This window comes from Crassostrea angulata, chromosome 8, assembly GCF_025612915.1.
Source record: "Crassostrea angulata isolate pt1a10 chromosome 8, ASM2561291v2, whole genome shotgun sequence".
Classification (NCBI taxonomy): domain Eukaryota; kingdom Metazoa; phylum Mollusca; class Bivalvia; order Ostreida; family Ostreidae; genus Magallana; species Magallana angulata.
Window position 1 is genome coordinate 47,552,077 of NC_069118.1, and position 23,139 is coordinate 47,575,215.

At 33.2% G+C, this 23,139-nt stretch overlaps 1 protein-coding gene and 1 pseudogene across 1 annotated transcript in view; one reads left to right on the forward strand and one right to left on the reverse strand.

Moving 5' to 3' along the window:
• Window positions 1-23,139, forward strand: part of LOC128158264 (uncharacterized) — a 107,217-nt gene that overhangs the window by 41,440 nt on the left and 42,638 nt on the right. Inside the window, exon 4 of the mRNA XM_052821025.1 lies at window positions 13,292-13,324. Coding sequence (XP_052676985.1) covers window positions 13,292-13,324 — 33 coding nt within the window. The remainder of the gene's footprint in view (window positions 1-13,291; window positions 13,325-23,139) is intronic.
• On the reverse strand, window positions 20,470-21,604 carry LOC128158258 (uncharacterized; annotated as a pseudogene).

The following is a 23,139-nucleotide window of genomic DNA, read 5'->3' on the forward strand; positions in this document are numbered from 1 at the left end:
GTTATGTAGGTCATGGGCCCTGTGGGTGGTCCTGACCCCCTCAAACAGCAAGTCCCTTAATATCTTCAAAACAGTTGAGATCCCCACCCTTAAACCATATATATTCTTGTCCCTTGTGTCAAGGGGCATCAAACGGTTTGTAGGTCATGGGCCCCGGGGGTGGTCATGACCCCCCTTGAACAGAAAGTGCACGAATATCTCGAAAACGGTTGAGATCCCCACCCCTTAACCATATATATTCTTGATCCTTAAAGGGCATCAAAAGGTATGTACCGGTAGGTAATGGGCCTTAGGGTTAAATTTAATTTTTTAAAACCGTAATGCACATCTATGGAACAATTCCTATCATATCCCAAGATATGATGTGTCTATCCATTAAATCATAAAAGGAGTTCTAGGATCTATGTTTTTTTTGAAGTGATAAACGTCAATTTTCTGCTACTTTTTGACTCCCTGGATGAAATTTAAATTTTGAAAACCTTACTGCACATCTATAGAACAGTCCCTATCATATCCCAAGATATGATTGTCTATCCATTAAATCATAAGAGGAGCTCTTGGATCAATGTTTGTTTTTTTAGTGTAAACGTCAATTTTCTGCTACTATTTGACTCCCTGGATGAAATTTAAATTTTTAAAACCTTATTGCACATCTATAGGACAGCCCCAATTATATCCCTAGAGATGACGAAGCTACTCCAAAAGTTATAAGAGGAGTTCTGGGAACCATATTTTTTTTTTGCCAAAAAACGTCATTTTTTGTTGCCCACTGATCCCCTTAGTAAAAACAAAAATTCTGGAACCTGATCACGCCTCAATATGACACCCCCAATCATATTCTAGAAGATCATTTGGCTACTGCAAAAAAAAATGACGTTTTTGAAACCAGTTTTTTGAAAAAAAAACAAAACAAAAAAAAAAAACGTCATTTTTTAGCCAATAAATGACCCCCAGGACAAAATTGAAAATTCCGAAACCTTATTGCGCATCCTTAGGATACCCTAAAACATATTCCAAAAGATGATTTGTCTACTGTTGAAAATGTAGGAGTTCGAGGAAGATAGTTTTTTGTGAAAAAACGTCATTTTTTACCAATTATTTGACCCCCAGGACTAACAGAATTTTTTAAAACCTTTTTACAAAACAACATGATAACCCATATCAAACTCCAAGAGTTCAGTTTGCTGGTTTATAAGATGTAAGAGCAGTTTGAAAAAGTAAAACGTGACAGACGGACGGACGGACGGACAGACGGACGGACGGACGGAACAGGGTAACAACAATATACCCGAACTTTCTTTAGAAAGTGCGGGTATAATAATCAGACTCTTTGTTTTAACAGTGTATTTCAACGATCGGTGTTTACTTCTGTTAATAACTAGGTCCAAACACAGATACACGGGTGATCAGTTTTCACACCGTATCGCAGTCACCCGGTCGTCAGAGAGAGAGAGAGAGAGAGAGAGAGAGAGAGAGAGAGAGAGAGAGAGAGATTTCATAGTGTTTTATAGTGTTCAATATATAAGTAAGATATGTCAATAAACGCATATATACATGCATACGTGTACATCTATATTATTATGTAAATAAATACTAATCTGTCCTCCTTTTAAAGCCATGAAGAATAACGCGGGTACATTGCTAAATGTTGTTGTGCATACAGTCATGGAGATGGCGGCATTTCTTTGATGCCGGCAAAGATACCCAGTGAACTCTAATGCGGTCGTACAGCAGGGGCGCTTCAGCGGCATGTCTTTGATGCCGGCGATGCGACGATTCACTCTAAGATTGTGACGTATTGGCATATAATTAGGTGTTTGTTGAAATCTAACCCTGTGATTTTCTACCGGTGGCAATTCTTCACAATATTGCGATGCAAAATATTGAGCTTGATTTTGGTCTTGGGATTCAAAACATTTTAGATCAATAACTTTCTAATTGTGTTTTGATATTCTCTTTTAAATTTTGAATTTGTGTTAACAAATGTTCGTAATTTTCCAACGTTGTACTCTGACTTGGTTAAAAATTTTCAGCTTAAATAGCAATTTTCCTCAATTGTTTAATTGAATTAGGATTTTGGGTAACAACATACGTTCTTATCTCAGATCTTAAACCATTCATTGCAACCAAAAGTAAAATATTGTCTGGAATATTGTTAATAGTTCCTTTCTTAATAAGTCTTGTCAAAAAATCTTCAACAGGTTCTGTTTTATCTTGTTTCAATTGTAAAATTGACAAATCCAAATAATTTTTTTATTCTCTAAATCTTTCCTGAAAAAGAGATGTTAGTAACGTTGGGTTATTTTTATGTTCATACGGTAAGGAATCATACCATACTTTGGCATGACTTTCTAAATAAAACGGAAACGCGTTAACCTTCTTGGAATCAGGTAAATCATGAAGTTTGGCCCACTGCGTAAAACTTTGTAACCATGCTTTGACATCTTGAGTACCATCTCCATTAAATTTTTCTAATTTGATAATTGAAGACATTTTAAAAGGTAGACAAAAAGAGTTTCTACCTGCTGTTTGCACTGTTCATAGTTTTCATAGATACATATTCCTAGCTGATGCGAGGGAGGTTCTCCAGTGCGTTTTTAATGTCTGGGACTTGGAGTGCGTCCGGAGCGATGTATCCGGCCGCGTTAATATGCTGTAGGCGTTGATTACGTCCAGGGAATCGCTTCGGTCCCGGGTGTTTGAAAAGGCTTCCGGGCGTCGTTTGCGTCCTGGGAATGATCAGACAATGTTGTGGAGGCGGTGTTGCTCTACGTTCGTGGCCCGATCGTGTTCGTTGGGTCGTTGATGGCTAGGACAAGTTGGAAACCCGGATTCCACCACTATATCATAACGTCCATTTCTATATCATAATTCCTCCAGTCTATTTTATAAAATTCGACTTGGGTTTATATGGACTGTTATGATATTTAATTTATTTAGATCCTTGAGATCTTTGTTCCGACATCCCCACACTTGGCGGGTGCCCTAGCCAAGGGTTTTCCAGAATGTCTCCTCCTCTACATGGGGAGTAGCCCGAGTCCCAGTCTGTATAAAAGAGGAGGCAGAAAGACAGCTTCCAGATGACTACTCTTTTATTAATTTAATATGACATTTTAACAATAAATATCAATATTAATTACAATGAAATTTATCAACATTAATATTTATTACAAAAATCTCTGAAAATAAAATATTAGTTGATTTCTGACCCGGCGTCGACAGGCTCATCACTGGACTTAATAACATATTTCTCCATGAACATAAATAAACATACGCTATCTATCTAACACATGCGCGGCTATGTTAAGGCTGCCCGATTAATTTCACAGCGATATGTAGAAAGTCACTTGTCTGTACTTCATAAGATATGACGTCATAGTTAACTTTGACGTCACGATCTGCATTCCTTTCGATCGTTCTTAGGGAATGTATCGTAACGTAATAAGTGATATTCATTGTGCATAATAAAACTGCTTCATTCCTTTACATAGACACTGTTGTAAATACTAGTGATACTAAATTCAATATCACCGATATGGAGTATAAAAAAATCAACAGTTTTAAAGCTTCGTAATATGTAAATAACTATTCATAAACTAATGGTTTTGAGACTCCCCATGCTACGTGTAATCTAATGAATGGTGATATGTATGTGCATATAAATAAGGGCTTGGCACAAGTGAAAGATAAAAACAATCTTAGTATATTTTACGTGAAATCGGGAGAGAAAATAAGTACCACTTTGAATCTTGCTGGGGGAAACCTATCGATTGACCCGATTTTGTGTAAATCGAGCCTTAAAGGTAAATATGTGCCTAATTTCGATGGCGGTGCGAAATGTTTTGACAATATTTGAAATAAACGAAATATTTATATGAACCCCCAGCAAGAACTGCAAAATACATTACTTATCGAAGGATTTTTCATAAAAATATTTTTGATTTAATGTCATTATTCATTTGTGGCGATGCGATTTTTATAGATTATTTACCGTGTTAGACTGCACCCGTCACGTGCTTAAGAAAAATATATGACGTCACAAAAATACATCAAATATAGTGTTGGATGCCACTGTTAACTTATGTAATAAAAGTTTAAAGAAACTCACTCGGTTAAAGCATTTTTCGATAATTAAAATAGTATCATTTTTCGATATATATTTAGCTTCGGACAGCCTTAACATAGCCGCGTGTACTTTAACCAATTTCTATAGAATTTCCGTTATGATAAGCGTCTGAATTATGCAAACTGCTTTTAGAAACGAGCTCTAAATGTGTACTAAAAAAACTGTTATTTATTTTATTTATGATAAAAATAAAACGGAAAAACAATAAAAACCATCATTTTAAAGATATAATCGTTAAACAAAACAAAATTAGGGGGAAAAAACCGGCCCTCGCAGACGGAACCCGGGTCACCTGGGCACAAGTCTAACACTCTAACGACTGAGCTACGCGGACTCTCGCTTCAGAACTTTTGAGCTCAAAATTTCGGATATTCTTGGATCGATTTTAAAACGAATTTCATATTCTGAAGTGTTTCAAGCGTCTCTATTGAATAAAATTCAAGTTTAAAAAATTGGTTTTTCATTTCATTCTGGTGACGACCGGAAGTGACGGCGGACGTTCGGATAGGCGAAGGGCACTGCGGCCGTTCATTTCCTACCATCTCTGATAATTTGAAGGTTCTATTTTAAATACGTTTTGAGAAAAATCGTGAACAAGCAAAAACGTAAAAAAAATTATTATCTCGGTACCGGAAGTGACGACCAAAAAAAGCTCGTGTAATTTTCTTACAAATACATGTACTGTCATAAATAAGATTTGAAGGTTTCATGAAAATGGGCATTTTTTGAGAGAACGTGACAGAAAAAAACCAATAATAACTAGACACGATCTCGTTGCGAGCAACGAGGAGGTCTTCCGTCCGATTTTTAGAAGAGGAAATGACCTTGTCTTTTATTTTCATTAACGAAACATATCAGGAAATGCAGATGTGATCTAAAAGAGCGATGGATGAAGGATTATCCACCCTGTAGGATCCCAAATTTGAAGGACCAGTCCCATTTTATTTCATATTAAATAAGAGGTCTTTTGAATTAATAACAGGTCTAATAACCTGTAATAAAAAGAAACCGAATTAAAAAAAAGAGGGTCTTCCTTTGTAAACGGAAGACCCTAATAACAATAAGAATAGAAGGGTCTTCCGCTAAAGACGGAAGACCCTAATAATAAAAGACTGTTTTTGTCTAAATCTTAATTGAAGAGTGTTTTTCAACTTGTACTACAGTCCAACAACCCTTTTATGTTGAATAGTTTAGTTAGAAAATTAAATAAAAAGGAGAGAAAGAAATAGATAGAAAGAACAAATCTTGGTTCCGGCGAGATTAGAACACACAGCCTTTGCAGGTGTCTCAAAACATGGCTGACGCAAAATAATTCCCGAATTTGTGTTTGAATTTGGGGCGTTTCCGCCCGGGAGAAGAGCTGAGTTTTTGTATGAGATGAAAAACAACGTGTAAGATGTCTGACTATTTAGGTTTGGTAACAGTGTGAGGTCATTTGAAATATTGATGCGTGTTTGTGTCTGGAGGGGGATGAAAAGACCCGAGCTTGATTTTCGTCGTAAATAAATCGAAAATAGAATTTTGAGGTCTGGATCTCGGATTCGGTAAAAACAATTTGGGGAAGTCCTAAAACAATGACTGATGCATTTTACCCATGTATTTCGATGTTGAGAATTTTATTTTCGTGCCGTTTACTTTTATGTTTGACTGTTTTAATTCAGCAGGATTGATAAAATCGTTATAAATGTAGAAATAACGAAATCAGTAACACGTAAAAATTTGATGACAGTAATTGCCACAGTTCTAACATTCATAAGTAGTTCACACACTATCGTAGATACAGACTAAACGGAAAACAAAAAATATACATACAACAGAAATATTACGCGGCTGCTTACACAACTTGTACTGTGTAAATTTTAAGTCCCCGTACAGGCTATACTCGCCGTTTGATCTCAGGAATTTCTTCTTAATTGTTCAATCCGGTGCATATTTGGCAGACAATAAGAATGGGGTCCGAGGTACATTTACATAAAATTTCATTAGGATTGAGTGAGGGGCTCGGGAGTTAGAATTTTTTTCTACAGTATATGTCAAGCACGCCAATCGAAACTCAAATGCCCAAAAATTCATAACTCTCTTAAAAAGGAACGAATAGGTCTGGTCATTAGTACAGTAATCTAGAATTGAACTCGGTTGAAAATAAAGGTTCAAGATGAAAGGTCCAGTAAAATTAGGCCAGAAAAAACTAAATAATTTTGTGAATAGGAAGGGGGGGTCGGTGCGTGTACAGTGTGTAAATTTCATTTCCACGTTTAGGCAATAAGCGCCGTTTAATCTCAGGAATTTTGTCTTAATTGTTCAATCCGCTGCATATTTGACAGACAATAAGAATGGGGTCCGAGGTTTATTTTCAAGAATTTTCATTAGGATTGAGCGAAGGGCTTGGGAGTTAGAATTTTTTTTTACAATGCATGATGAACACGACAATTGAAACTCAAATGCCAAAAACTTCATAACTCTGTTAATAATGAACGAATGGGTCTGGTAATTAGTACAGTAATCTAAATTGGTACTTAGTTGAAATTAAAGGCCCAAGATCAAAGATCAAGTAAAATCGGGCCAGAAAAACTAAATGATTTTATGAATTGGGGGGGGGGGGGGGTGGTCGGTGACTTCTATATTAAACGTAGAATATTAAATTCTAAATATCACATATTACACAATTTCTAAACTAAATACATATGTTAGAACCATGTATAAGCGCTGTATAAGCCATTGTACCATTGATTTAAAAAATCTCAGAATCTTATTTATGATTTTTTCTTTGATATTTACTTTTCTTCTAATATATGTATAACATTAACGTAAGGTACATGGAGAAGAATGCAACAGGTCAAAACGTTTGAAATGGGCGGGAACAAATTGACGCGGACGTCTGAGAAAACACTGGATTGAAACTGTTGTTATAAGAAGCGTATTTTCAATCCACCTTAGCATTTTTAATTTGCTATATATGTTAATAGAAAAACATTTTATTTCATCAATAATAGTGATTTTATTTCATCAACAGTAATCGGATCCCCATCCGAGAGAGATTATACGCAGGGCAAAGCATATTGTCCGATGACTCGTCAAAAGTCTGAAACCAAGTGGGGGCGATTTTGAAACGGGGTTTAAACTTTATTCCCAAGGGAGAATAATTAATTCAAATTCCGATTTAATAAATTAATACATATATTATACCCAGATAAAAGTTTTCGCTAGGCTAATTTATACGGATATGCACATTCATTGTTTATCTAGCTATAATGAGAGAGAGAGAAGAGAGAAAGAGAGAGAGAGAGAGATGAGTTAATAAAAATCGATTCGGTAAAGAAATTGTTAATTTTTCTATCTGCTTCTTTGATACATCGAGTATTTTTCTTTTTGTCTCAAGTTTATCTTTGCCGACTAACACTGTGTGATAAAAAAATTCTGCAAAGTCGGAAAATAATACATCTAACAAATGTAGCATAGTTAATTATCCCCTCTTTTCCCGAATCCACTCAATACCCCAGTGTTATTTCTAAACGACCAGTGTTAAACAATCAGTTAATAACAGGAAATTTATGAATTTTTTACCCCGATACTTAATCACTAATCCCGCTTTAGGGCGAACATGTACATGTTTGTAGACTTTTGTAAATAAATATAAACTTTATAAGACTGATTGTAAGTGATTATAATCCCAATCCACCCTGCCGTAATGATTTTAATAAATCAAAAGTGAATAATCAGACTCTTTGTTTTAACAGTGTATTTCAACGATCAGTGTTTACATCTGTTTATACATAGACCCAAACACAGATACACCGGAGGTCAGTTTTCACACAGTATCGCAGTCACCCGGTTGTCAGAGTAAGAGAGAGAGAGAGAGATTTCATAGTGTGTTATAGTGTTCAGGATATCAATATATAAGCAACATATGTCAATAAACGCATGTATACATGCATGCGTGTATCTATATAATTATGTGAATAAATAATCATCAGTCCTCCTTTTAAAGCCATGTAGAATATCGTTGGTGCATTGCTAAATTTTGTGTGCATACAATCATGGAGATGGCGGCATTTCTTTGATGCCGGCAAAGCGACCCAGTGAACTCTAATGCGGTCGACCTGCAGGGGCGCTTCGGCGGCATGTCTTTGATGCCGGCGATGCGACGAGCGTCTGAATTAAGCAAACTGCTGACAGAAACGAGAACTATATTAGAACTAAAAAAGCTGTTATTTTTTTTATTTATGATAAAAACAAAACGGAAAACAATAAAAACCACCATTTTAAAGATAAAATCGTTAAAGAAAACAAAATTAGGGAAGAAAAAATAATCGGGTCCAACACTCTAACGACTAAGCTACGCAGACTCTCGCTTCAGAACTTTTGAGCTCAAAATCCCAGGAATGCTTTGATCGATATTAAAACTTCGTATTCTGAAGTGTTTTAGGCGTCTCTATCGAATAAAAACATAAATAAAATTCAAGTTTAAAAAAATGAAAAATGAAGGTTTTTCATTTCCTTTCGGTGACGACCGGAAGTGACGGCAGACGTTCGGATTGCAAAGGGCACTGCGGTTGTTCACTCTCTACCATCTCTGAAAATTTGAAGGTTCTATCTTAAATACTTTTTGATAAAAATCGTGAACAAGCAAAAACGTAAAATCTTTAATATCTCGGTACCGGAAGTAAATACCAAAAAAAGCTCGTGTAATGTTCTTACAAATTTTGTCATGAATAAGATATGAAAGTTTCATGAAAATCGGCTGAAGCATTTTTGAGAAAACGTGACAGAAAAAAAAAACAATAATAATAATAGTGAAAAAGAAACAAAGCAATAACAAGAAGGTATTCCGTTGGAAACGGAAGACCTTAATAATAGTGAAAGAGAAAGAAAGCAATAACAAGAAGACAGTACGAAAACTATAAGGTCTTCCGTTGGAAACGGAAGACCTTAATAAAATCGTTTGTGGGTTCTGTTTTCATTAAAATTAGATTCATTATCAAAATAACGGTGATTATTTGATAAGAATATGCATACAAGATGATGCATACTACACTTTTGTTGTAAAATTCTAAATATTTTTTTTTTCTAAAGAAATGTGACTATTGTGTGATTGCCAGCACAGATTGATGATTCAGGGAACTGAATGTTAACTGAAAGATCTGGAAAGATGACTAAATGGCAGAACTATGCAATTCAGTCATCTTTCGGTTACATTTCATCAACATTCAGTTACATTTCAGTCACTTTTCAGTTAATTAATATAAATAGTAGAGATACTTCCTGTGCTGTCATAGACAACCGTTTCCAGCTCATATGTTATAAAATACGATTATTGGTGGTTATTTAAGATATAATATCCCTCTGCTAGAAATTTTACCATATATTTTTTTAAAAGTTTCATAAATATTTTTATGAAAGTCAGTATCAATAGATTCAAATAAAGCAAACGTGAAGTACAGGTAATGAAACGCTGTTGGATTTTTCAACAAGTATTCCTTTTAAAGGAATGATCGGTAATAATGATATATTGATAGCTAGAAGCAATTAATATGATCAGTTTGATGTAAAATAATTAAAAAAAGTGCTGTATTTTTACAAAATAAAGAATATGTTGAATCTGTACACTATAATGTCATCATTATAAACCATCAACAAATTTAATTTTAAAATAAATTTGCGGAAAGCCGTTCGTAAACTCCGTCTATAAAGTTTTATATTTTTAACGTAATTGTTAAATGTAAATGTATCTTCCTCTTCAGAATACTGAGTAGGGTTCTTCAAAGAGCATTAACACGTAAACAAAGAAAGAGTTGTATTAAAATAATTTAATGCGACTGAAAAACATTGAATGCCATCATAACTTTTGAGATCGCATTATAACGTAACCTTGTTAATAAATCAAGCTGTCTTCCCAGCTACTATTATGCAACATCAATAGATCGAGGTCAGTTCATGGAGCATCTTCTTATGGTTGAGGTCAGTTCATCGAGGTCAACTGCATTACTGAATGAATCTTTCGATCGAAATTCTGACGCGTGAGACAAAATGTGCATTCTTGAATTATCAGGCCGAACTGTATTTGATGTATGTTTGCATCTTTTAAGGTAAATGAATTGAAATAAAACTGAGTAAATTGTTATATAAATACTAAACTAAACTTCAAGTTTTCATAAGAACTACTTATGCAAGCAGAATGTGTGCGCACGTGGAAGCATTTGCCGGATGCCTCATATGGACACAACAGTGATGGGCTGAAGCCGATCACAAAAATTAATAACTTGTATGATCATGATATGAAGAAAAATAGACATAGTGAATTGAAACAGCAAAATTTTACCATCGCACCATAAAATTAAAAATATTAACTGCACATGTATATGAAAATAATGTATAGTTATATACATTGCCAATTCATATTACAAAACATGATAAAGCGTTGCTTTTTAGTTCAGATTAGCACTTTGTTGTTTAGGTTTGAAACAAAAATTTCTTTAATCAACAAGAGTTATATTTCTTTATCATAACGTATTGAAGGTTTTACAAACATGTTACATACAATACATGATAAATTGCAACCGTTTCTAGCTAACCCGATAGGTTTTCTGTTTTTAAATTTGGATAAGAAAATAGTACATGTAAATGGATCCGTTTGTTTTAGAAATGCTAAAAATGTAAACCAGTTGCGAGAGCATTTTGTTAAAACACAAAAAAGGAGATCAAATGCGTGATCTTCCAGTAATTGGTATGATCTCAATATATTGTTATGTTTGCAATTGTCTTGGTCACGTTTCTCTCAATTATAAATTATTAACCTTCGTGAACGAGCTATAAATAGAGAGAGAGAGAGAGAGAGAGAGAGAGAGAGAGAGAGAGAGAGAGCAAAATTTTATCTAAAATTATCTAACCTAAAACATCAAAAGTTTGCGTTCAGTTCGTTTCGCTTAAATTTTCTTTTTTATAATTGAATATTAAAAAAATCTCGCCTTCCAACATAAATTGGCCCAGCACTGCCTCCATTATTGCTACATGGCTTAATAATTGTGAGTTTGAGTTAACAGAAACAAACATAATACGTAATGTGTTGATTTGTAATTGATGAATTATTTACAAGAGAATAATTCCATAGAAAATATTTTAAAATTATCACTTACTTTTACCCTCACTCACACACTCATTCTCGATCAAAAACTAAATGCTCAAATCTCCCCCCCCCCCCACCCTCCCAACTCCCCCAAACAATTCTTCTTGACAAATAATAGACAGTTGTGTAGAATTGTCAAACACACTTAGACGGTAACGTTTATATTATTTATGTTGCCAAGAACACGTCTTATCTTCTAGTCCTATAACTATAATGTTCCACTAAGCTCAACCATCGATATCTTGATACGGACGCCTGAGCTGGCGGTTCCAAAACGACATTCACAAGTCCACCTGGATCACTATTTCTGTGGCTGTAGTCCTAGAGCTGATTATGGTGTGGCGTGGCCTATCGGATCCACTCATGTGCTACATCATGCTCATCAACCGCTGTCACAACGCTACAAAGTCAACACGAATAAATCAACTGTATCAATACGTTCCATATATATAAATCCATGTAGGCAATAACCATAGGAAATATTGTTATATAGAGAATAACACATACCCTTTTCCATATCACAGCCTGTATCAGCCCGAAACTCCAATATCAGCCCGAGGACCGAAGGTCCGAAGGATGCTATTGGTCGAGGATTGATACAGGCTGTGATATGGAAAAAGGGAACTGTGGTTTCATCAATATTCGTTGAATACTAATTTTCGTGGATTTCGTTGTTTTAAAGTTAATCCACGAAATTAAATGTTCATTGAAATGCAATCTCAACAAACATTTTGTATTGATAGGATCATTGGCCACGAAATTACGTATCCTTGAAACTGTGTTTTTAAGAAAATCCAGGAAAATTGATACCCACGAAAATTAATGAAACCACAGTATCTATTATTATATTTATTACATACTTAGTGATAAAAAAAACATCAACTTGACCAAACTGATTTTAAATATTATTTGAAAATAGTATGTACATTTATTGAATAAATATGTGATCTTAATGTTTTAACAAACATGAAGGTAAAGAACCTGAATTTCCTCAGATGTAAAAAATTAACTGCTCCAAAATATTTGCTAGCATTTAAAGTTTTCAACTGCACTTACAGATGTTGATGCAACAAATATTTTATTTTTCGTCTGTAAACAATTACAAATGCTAAAACGAAAAAAGGAGAGGAGTTCTGCAAGGGATGTAATACGGATCCATATCAGCACTATAGCTAATAACCTGTATTAGTCTCGGAGGCTGATACGAGTTTTATGATGCCATCTGTATCACATATGCACAAAAACTGTATTTATTACTAAGTATGTAATAGATTAATATAGTACATAATATTTTATAGTTCTCTATATGCTTTAAAGGGGAATGGTCACCATTTTGGTCAAATATTGTTTCTCCGATTTAAATGTTTACAATGCTTCAGTAAGGCATTTTTAATATGCAACCAAAATTTGAGTGTCATTTGTTGAGTTATGATATAAGCGAGTTACAGAGCTTACAATTCTTTGCTCTGTAAACAAATGTTTACATTTTGAATGTTGAAGTGGAACTTACAGTTTTAGACCAAAAAATTGTGTTAAAAGTCAGGGACTGTTTGTTTATGCATAAAATGAATAAGAAGATAGACAAATCAGTTTCAAAAAGATGTTTACTGATATATTTAACAAATGTAAACAAAAACAGGGCACGAGCCTTGTTTACATTACAAAGAGTTTTGAGCCCTGTATCTTGCTTATAACTCATTGATTGACTATAAAAATTCATTTGATCATTAAAAATGCATACCAAAAGCATTGTTTATGATAAAAACAGAAAAATAGGATTTGACCAAAATCGTGACCATGCCCCTTTAATATACTGATATTTAATTAAAAAAAAAACTACGTCTACGTATAAAGTGTATTGAACAAATACGTATCGTTCATATATCTAAATTCATTAAAAGTTGGGCTATCATGAAGCAGATACCTTATTTTACTAAACTGAAGTGCTGTTGCATCACGGCTACAAAAAATATTCAAAATTATAACAGAAAATAGATATTTATCCCGAGAGGCAATATTAAGACTTATTTTTTTTTTTTCAGAGAGAAGAAAATGACGATTTAGAGTATGAAATAGTAAGTCTTACTTATATTAATTTTTAGATTAATATCTCGAAAGTAAAGGGTTGTTCAATTAAGAATAATCAAGAGGCACAAGATACCGGGCAATGTCATCCGATTCTGCTTATATACTTTATGTGTAGTGCTCTTAGAGTCTTGATCTATATGTAAGCTCGTCTGTAATGAAATTTAAAGAAAATGTGCTTTGTAACATTTATAAAAACATCATCTTAAATGGTTAATATAGAATATGTAATGTTCTTAATAAGTTATATTCATTACTTTATTAAGATGCTTTTTTATTATGTGTATACAGTCATTTATATTCTGACGTTCTATAAAAACTGAATTGCTTATTTCATTCTCATTACTAGTGAAAAATGATTATTTTTATAATCCAATGATTTTGGGCATTTTCCGTTATCACCAAATGTCATTTAAAACTTTTCATTTCATATCAAATACCATGTCAGTGTTTTGGGGAAAATACCCTTGTTCCTAAAGTGCGTAGTGCGTAAAACATTTACTTCGAATATGATAAGCTAGTGTATGAAAAGCTACTGGTCGAAAAAGTAATAAGGATCCCACCCTCGAGATAAAATCGAACGACAACACACCTAATGCTACGTTACAAAAGTTGATAAACGGAAAGGGGTATGTAAAAACAATCGAATATTGCCAAAAAGGAATATATATATATATATATATATATATATATATATATATATATATATATATATATATATATATATATATATATATATATATATATATATATATACACAAATGATAAACGTATACCATATACTTACATGCATACTGATTTAAAGGCAATATGATTGACTATGATATATATATATATATATATATATATATATATATATATATATATATATATATATATATATATATATATATATACACACACACAAATGATAAACGTATACCATATACTTACATGCATACTGATTTAAAGGCAGTATGATTTACTATGATCTTATTTTAGCGATTACAAAATAACCATGAGTTATGAGTCATTGACAATACAAGAATTCTTCCGAAATGTAATTAAAGTCGATTAAAAGTAATGTTTTTTTAAACAATTAAATAATCATGTTTAAGCAAAACATATTTATTGATAAATATTCATGGATTTCAATTAATAATTCTAAACTAGTGTATATCAAGTTTTTTTAAATCAGAAAGCAGACATTTTAATAGACACTACAAATTAAAGCATTTTTCAATATTTCATCACTTTCAAACATTTGAATGTTCCAACATTGGTAATTTCAAACCGCCAAATTATCCCACGGGTATTAATCTACACCATGCATGTGCAAACATAAACTAATAACGTCGAATTTACAAAATTGTTCTCATTTATAATATTTACAATAAGACGAGGCTACGCTCACCGAACACACACTCTCTCTCTCTCTCTCTCTCTCTCTCTCTCTCTCTCTCTCTCTCGTTGATATTGAATGCCATTGGTGAAAAAGATCAAATGGTCATTGGCCGTACGGTGCATTTTTTATGTTGATGGTAACGAAACTATCATAATACTTTCCACTTATATTGAAACCTTTATCTCTTCTCTCATGTTCAAATACTTTATACTTGATTAGAACCACTAGTATGCAGTAATATGGTTGATGTTTAAAACCATGCATTTATTTTTTATGTCGTAGAAAGTACACACATTTTTATTTTCCTTCATCCATGACCACGGCAAGGTGTGAAAGTTGGCCACCTCTGTATATGTTTTTTAACCTCAGAATAAACAGATGTACATGTTAACAGCCGATATACATTGTCAAAATTAATACATACTTTACAAGGCCTGAAAGGGGCATGGTCACGATTTTGGTCAAAATTTATTTTCTGTTTTTGTTATTTGCAATGCTTTAGGAATGCATTTGTAATGATTACCCAAAATTTTACAGTCGGTTGTAAAGTTATAAGCAAGATACAGTGCACACAAGTTTTTGTCATGTAAACAAAGCTCGTGTCCTGTTTTTGTTTACATATGTTCAATATACGACTAAAAATCTTTTTCAACCTGATATATCTATTTGCTTATTCATTCTGAGCATAAACAAACAGTTCCTAACGTTTAAAACATTCATTTTAGGTCTAAAACTGGCATTTTCTTTTCAACTTTCAAAATGTAAACAAAAACTTTATTTACATAGCAAAGAATTGTAAGCTCTGTAACTCGCTTATGACTCAACAAATGACACTTAAAGTGTAGCTGCTTATTTACAATGCCTTACTGAAGCATTGTTAACAATAAAATCGGCAAAAATAATTTTTGACCAAAATCGTGACCATGCCCTTTTAATATATCAAACATCTGAAAGATAATCAATGAAAATTTAAGGATCCTAGATCCTTCATCTGTCGTCGTAATTTTATACATAACATGAATTTTGTTATAAATTACGCCAAACGATGGGCCAAATGTGTATAAATCTTTGGCACCCTATCAGAATGGGTTAAACAGGTTGGGCACACTTACCGCATTGAGGAATGAGTACGCTAAACGGGAACTATTCCCCGTTTCAGTATTTAAAAAAAACTCCCCCAAATGCGGGATTTTCTCGATGTATGCCAAATAAATAAAAATCCCACTTATGTGAAAAAAAAAAAAGAAAGCGCATGAGAAATGCAATGTGGTGCAAAAGTACTTTATACAACTGACCTTAGAGTCCTCCACACCTGCAAACGAATATAAGACGAACTCGTGAAAATCGTGAGTATTCTTGCATTGGTCGTATATTTTCCATTGAAAGTTTGCTTTTACTGCCTAAAATCCCCAAAATGTCAGAGTTTTTTGTTCAATGAGTTGACACAACTTGACCATGCAAGAAAAAAATTATAAATGAATGCAGATATTGTTGTTTATTTTGTATTAAATATTTTAATATCGGGAAGATCATGAAAACGGATTTGAACATACTTTATTATGTAATTACACAAAAGGATTGGAAACAAGTTCTTACAACATACATGTTCCTCTCCTATTGATAATACATACAATATACACAATTATCATTTTGATATTACATGTTACTTATAGTTATTAACTTTATAATGGTAATATTCATAAATATGCATATACAAAGTATTTGCAAATATAATATTAGTGTTGACATACAGTATGAAATAGCATAAACAAGAAAAATTAGTTATTAAATCTTCCAGACTCTTTAATAAAGTTTTGAACTGCTGAAAAAATAAAGCAGTTTGTATTATAAGAAAAATTGTCACTATCCCAAAGAAGCAAAGGTGAATTAATTAAGATTGTTTCTTCAAACCTATGAAAAAGTAGGTCAAATAGATTGTTTTTAGCATTTACATAATTCTTGCACACAAAGAAAAGATAATAAACATCCTCCTTTTGACAACAAATACAATTCAATAATGTTTGTTCTGTAAAGATCATAATTCAAAATACAACCGTGTCTCAATTTGGCATGCAAAATATTGATAGTGCGTTTACCGAATGAAAAATATTTCGGAGGTTAAGGAATATTTTCAGTAATATTTATCTTGAAAATGTTGAGAGACATTGCTTCAATAACTACTAAATTGAGTGAATTCAATTTTTGAACAGTGTCGGGTACAAAAGATTTTTTTTATAAAACTCTAATCTGCTGATTGGACCAATATAATTTTCACTATTACTTGTGTGATATATTTTGAAACGTTTTTGGTTACAGGAGGAATAATGTTGCTCAAATACTCACTACAACACAGGTACTTGATTTGTATGAATTTTAAACATAGTTATTAATTTAGTTTTATTATGTCGACTGACAAGAGGTTCCCAGCCAGTTTCTGTGTAGAGAGATTCTGTAGATACTAAAATGGGTAACACAGTAACTATCCTTGCAGCACTTAATTGAACATTTTCTAATATCTCCATGTCAAACATATTACAACCGTCCCATACTACAGAAGCATATTCAAGAACTGGTCTAATAAATATGATATACATTTTTGATAAATTTGTTCTACCTAGAGTAAACTTTAGTTTTTTCAAGTCCTAATTTTTTATGCACTATTTACTATATTATTAATATATTGAGACCAACTTAAGTCGTTAGAAAAAAGTAATCCAAGATGTCTGTGTGTTGAAACAAAGTCCACTTGACACCCTTGAAAAAATAATCTTGGAAATTCTTCTACATGTTTCTTTGTGAAAAAAACAGCTTTTCTTTTGGACGGATTAAATTTCAATAACCACTTGTCAGACCAGTCGCTGAGAATTTTCAAATCATGGTTCAATACAATTTCAATGTTTTTAGTATATAAATCACAATGTTGTAATGGGTTATCATTAGCATAAAGTCTACAGAATGATAACATATTCGTTGCAAAGTATATCAAAATCATGGACTTATGTATTAAGATAAGCTACCTTGTTTCATACTGCGAATGTTCAGATGTTAAATGTCGATGATATTGGCCATAATAGGCCCCGGGTTGACCTCAATATCACCGCAAAGTAGTAAAAGAAACATGGAAAATTGGTAATGAAATTAAAATAAAGTGAAAAACTGTTGACATACGAAAAAAGCATGTGAACGTTTTAAATGTTAACATTGGCAAAATATATTTGTGTTCAAAAATAAAACAATGAAAAACAACTTTTTTAAATACACAACCATTTGAGAAATAATAACTGCCGATTGCGGCTCGGTATTGTTCTAGTGTGTTACCCATTGTCGTACATAAAATCAGTCATAATGAACTGTTTACAAGGGTTACCGCAATCGGGGGGGGGGGGGGATGGGGGGTGATTATATAAACCAGTCAGAAAGCGATACATAATTGAAAAATGAGCATATAAGTGAAAGGTGACAATTGCGTACTAATTGTTAATGGTTAATAAGAAAAAAGAATACAAAAAACCAAAGTGATGGTGTTTTACCAACATGACAAAAGAAATATATACAGAACAGGCCGAACAAGTTGGGTGCAAGTTGATAGTTCATCCACAAAAAATGGGGACGGAAAAAGAAAAAAAATAAAGATTATACAGAACAAAGCGACATACATAATAAACGCTATGCAGAGTTGAGGTGAGATCATAGGGTGAATTCATTTTTTGGTTATGTAATTCATGAATTACTTGTTTGAGACCATAAATACTAGGTTAATACATGCATATGTTAACAGACAACACTGAGAAACACACGCACTTGACAACACTGTCAGTCAGGGAACTGAATGACATGCAAAAATCTTATTTTGGTTTTGAGAAGCTCGACAGCTGCAGCGACCTCCCTAGCTACAAGCTCTTCAATCTCCTCTCTCAATGTTGCTTTGACAGCTCTTGCTATACGTATTATGTCTTCTTCCCCCAGTACCATTTGAGTATTCGGCAATAGGGGATGGACGGTAGTATAATCTGAGTAGTGTATATGGTTTTCAGGGTTTGCGGGGTTTGCAGGGGTAGAACTATTTATTGGTAGCTTTGAGTTCATAGATTAATCAGCCTCGGGGTTGATTTCAGGACTCAGTAGCGAAGACTTAGATGTTTCCCTTTTTTCTTGGGCGTTCTTACCCCATCCGAAAAAGACCTGGATGTACATGTATCACTAAGATGACGTTTATTATCGGTATTGTTTACAGCTTTGTTTTTGTTGGCCATTGTAACACTGATATATGAAAAAATTCACAAATCAAATCACGATCAAGAATTTCACAATTTCTGGATACAGTCAGTTATCAAGAATGTTGTGAAGTGATGTTATTAATTGGATTTACGAGGGTTGTCCCAAAATAGCGTAGACAAATGGCGTTATTCAGTTAATCGAAGACAAAGGAAGATGAAATTTGTGCCACAAGAAATTTGCATTCATATGATGTTTTAAAACAAAATATTCTTTGAGATTAAATAAGTGAAATGAAAGCATGTTAGATTAGAAATTCGACATGCGGCGCAATGTCAGAAACAAAACGTTAAAATCAACATAATGGAAAGAAAATTGCGAAGAAAAGTACTTTTCAAATGAAAAAATTCAAATAAAACATACATTAATTTTTGATAATAATTGTATTATTTACCCAGAAAATTTTTCGGCTATAACAAAACTTTTAAATATTTTATAGCGCGTTTTGTGACAAGTCGAAAAATTAACTCGTAATAAAATGACGATGTAAGCGTTTAAGGGGGCGCAGCAGTGACTGATACAATTTTATAAAGACCATGAAATAAAAAATCCTAATTGCTTTGGAAGTAAATAAAATTAACAAAATCGACTAGAAATGCGTTGTGTGAATAAGTAGTTTAACAACATTGAAAATATTTGAACAAGTATGTTGACAATAAGTGGAAAAAAGAAACCCCGAACAATATCAATGGTCGTCAAAATGCTGAACGACACATTTCGGCAAAACGGACGGTAGACAACTAGTAATACAGGGCAAAGTTTGGAGCCGACAGATCGTTTGTTCTTAGAAATATTTTTTAAAAAACCACAAAACTAGCAATATTGAATGTGCACTCGGGGTACATGTTCAACGATAATATTTTTTCTAAGACATTTTCGGAAATAAAACCTAAATGTTATCGTAAACGAAGTGGAGGGTTTAGCAACAACGTAAAACTGGAAATTTTCGACGTCACACATCGCGCCGCCTGACAAAACTTGTTGTTACTAATTATTCATTTTCTCGAGAAATAAATAAAGTACAGATTTAAAATTTTCAGTGTTGTTTCTCAAAGGGTCATTGAAGAAAACAAGAAGTCTAATGAAATTGCAGTGAACATATTATAAATTATGTGTCCTGTCTACATTATTTTGGGACAACCCTCGTATTTATTCGTTAGTATTAAACGTGACAAGTGGTGAGGGGTAACTTAAAGTTACTACCCACCTGAGTTGTGTCTTGAATAGCCTAGCAGACCGGGGACGTCTGTACTATTCCAGGTTCTGTTCACAACTGAGGAACGTTCAATCAACTGATCAGAATACTGAACCCGATCCTCATTACATGTACTACAGTACTACATTCCTCTCATTTGAATAAAATCTTACCGTATGGCACAAATAAGAATTTCCGACTTAATGCCAAAATCAAATGTCGTATATTACACATATTACACATTTATTTACAACTAAAAATCACTATACACAATTATAAAATCAACACAATCTTCCTAGACATTCCTTAAAGTCCTCTAATAAAATGTCATTTCCCTTGTCAGACAAATGAATTCCATCTCCCCTAAACAATGATTTATTTTTCCAATAAATTGTATTCTGTCCTACTACCTTCCCTCCCTTTTCTTCAATGAATGTTCCTACTTCTTTACTAATATGGATTTTCTTTTATCCCTCCAAGCCATCAATTCAAAACCCCAAAATCTCCTGGATAAAACTTCCGAAAAAATCAAAATTGTATTTCCAAATTTTTCAGTAAACAAACTTATATCAGTTTTCGTTTTTCTTGATAAGAGGTAGTGAACTCCAAAAAGAAATATCATTAGATCCAAAGTGAATAAAAATGATATCAGGACTATTGTCCTTTGTTAGAGAAGTAACAGTTTCGACAAGGGGTAACCATTTCATTCCTCTGATTCCATGCCAAGTAATATGAGCATTGTTTAGACCAAGATCTGAGGAATTTAGCATTGTTTCTCTCTGATGTGCCCAATAAATAAATGAAGAACCCACAATAAGTATTCTCTTGTTTTTCTGAAGATTGCTATTTTTCAAATGAACTGTATGAATTTTATTCATGTCTATAAGAATGCTCAGTATTTTCCAATGGAATATACTTGTGAAATTTTGAGCTTGGTATGGCATTTTTGTTAATGAGAAATTTTGTTTTGTCTCGTTTAAATAATATAAGATTTGTTCAAAGTCATCCTCTTGCCAGATTGCTCCATGAGAGGACATGAATCGTTCATTAGTGTTGATGAAAGATAGTGTTTTGACCATGTCAAACTTGGCCAAAAAAATAGATATCTCTTCAATCCATTTTTGACCATGAATGTTAATATCATATCTGCAATCTGTGGAATCATCAAAATGTTCTTTTTCCAAATGTAATCTTAGAAACATTTCTTCGCCAAACCCTAGTTCACATTTCCCGCAAGATGTTCTAGGATAAATAAACCAAGGAATATGTTCTTGAATGACATGTCTTCTTACATATGTAAACCTTGAACTACATACAGGACACTTTTTCCCTTTTTACCTAATGTAGAACCTTTATATGGTCTGGGAGACAATCTTCATAATCTGGTTCAAAGTGACTCTCCTCTAAATCAGACATTTCTAAAAGAATTGTAATTTACTGTAACTTAACACTAGTTAATTAATATAAAGTATGAGTGTGCAACAAGAAAGCATAATGCCTTTTTTTTTAATATAATTAAGATAAAAACAAATAATTCATGGAATATGTTATTCACATGCAGAGATATTAATTTAATCCTGTACGAAATCCGCCAAGTATTTGGGTCTCTGTCTTGTTCTTTTTCCTCTTGTTATTTCTTGATTTGTTCTGTCTGCAGAATTAGAGTCTGAACAAGCATTGAAAAGTTTGATAATATCAGAAACTTTATCTTCAGACTCCAAAGCTGCATTTAAAGATCCCTCACTAGTCTTTTATACTTTGTCATTATCATCAAAAAATTTATTTCTGATTCTTTTAACCCAGCCGGGATAATCCAGATCTTGACAAAGTTTGATGCGGTCATGATGTACAACAGTTTCTCTATTTCTCTTATCAATGATCATAAATAAGACAGGTAATTTGACTTCAGTTACAATGTATGGACCTTTCCAAGGTGATCTTACTTTTGAACTTTGACCTACTTTTGTAGCTGAATCTATTCTAAGAACAACATCCCTTATATTATATGTATTTTGATACAATTTTGTGTCATAATAGCGTTTTTGTCTGTTTTGAGCTTTGACAATATTATCACGTGCAATTTGATGACATTCTGTTAAGTTTGTTCTTAGGTCCAGCATATACTCAGGAGCTTCTTTCTCTGGAATGTTTAAGTCACATGTATCTATTATTCTTAACTTGACCTGTTCTCCTATTTTGCCATTAATGATGTTATTTTTACCTGCTCCTTTTAGTATAATATCTTTCTGAAGTAGGGGCTTTTTAAACTATCAAACAGTTCATAATTCATGACAGTTACTTGGGCAGCAGTATCTATAACAGCATTGATTGTTTTGTTGTTTACTGTACAGGGAACATAGAGAGTGTTTTAATGTGTTTTTGTTCTTTAAAGGTTTTTTTCTATGGTTTTAAATTTTACTATAGGAGGAGGCCTACCTGATGTATCTGAGTAGGTTGAAGAATGGCCTACATCTCCAACCGGTTGAAGTTTAAAGGCTTTGTCTGAGGTGACGGTGACCTATTCCTAGCTGCAATAATATATAAAAAAAATCGGAGAGGGCTACATTATTGCAGCTAACCTATTCCTAGACTGAAATGGTAAACAACTACTTTTACTGATAGGGCATTCTCTCGCAAAGTGCCCTTCTTGGATACACTTTTAACAAGCTTGTTTTCTAGGACTGCTAGAAGGAAATCTTAACATTCTTGTATTTTCTCTACTGTTTGATCGAGATCTGTTTGTTCTAAGAATTTGAAGAATATCATGAATATTGTTTTTCATTTCCCTGTTATCTTCTTCAATTCTTTTGACCCTTGATTCTAATTTGAAGAGTCTTCTCTGACCAGTGAATTGATTTGATGCTTGTTTTGTATTGTAAACAGCCCTAACTTTGTTTATGTTTTCATCATCATCCTCACTCTCACTTTCAGAACTCTCAAACGTCACCCTT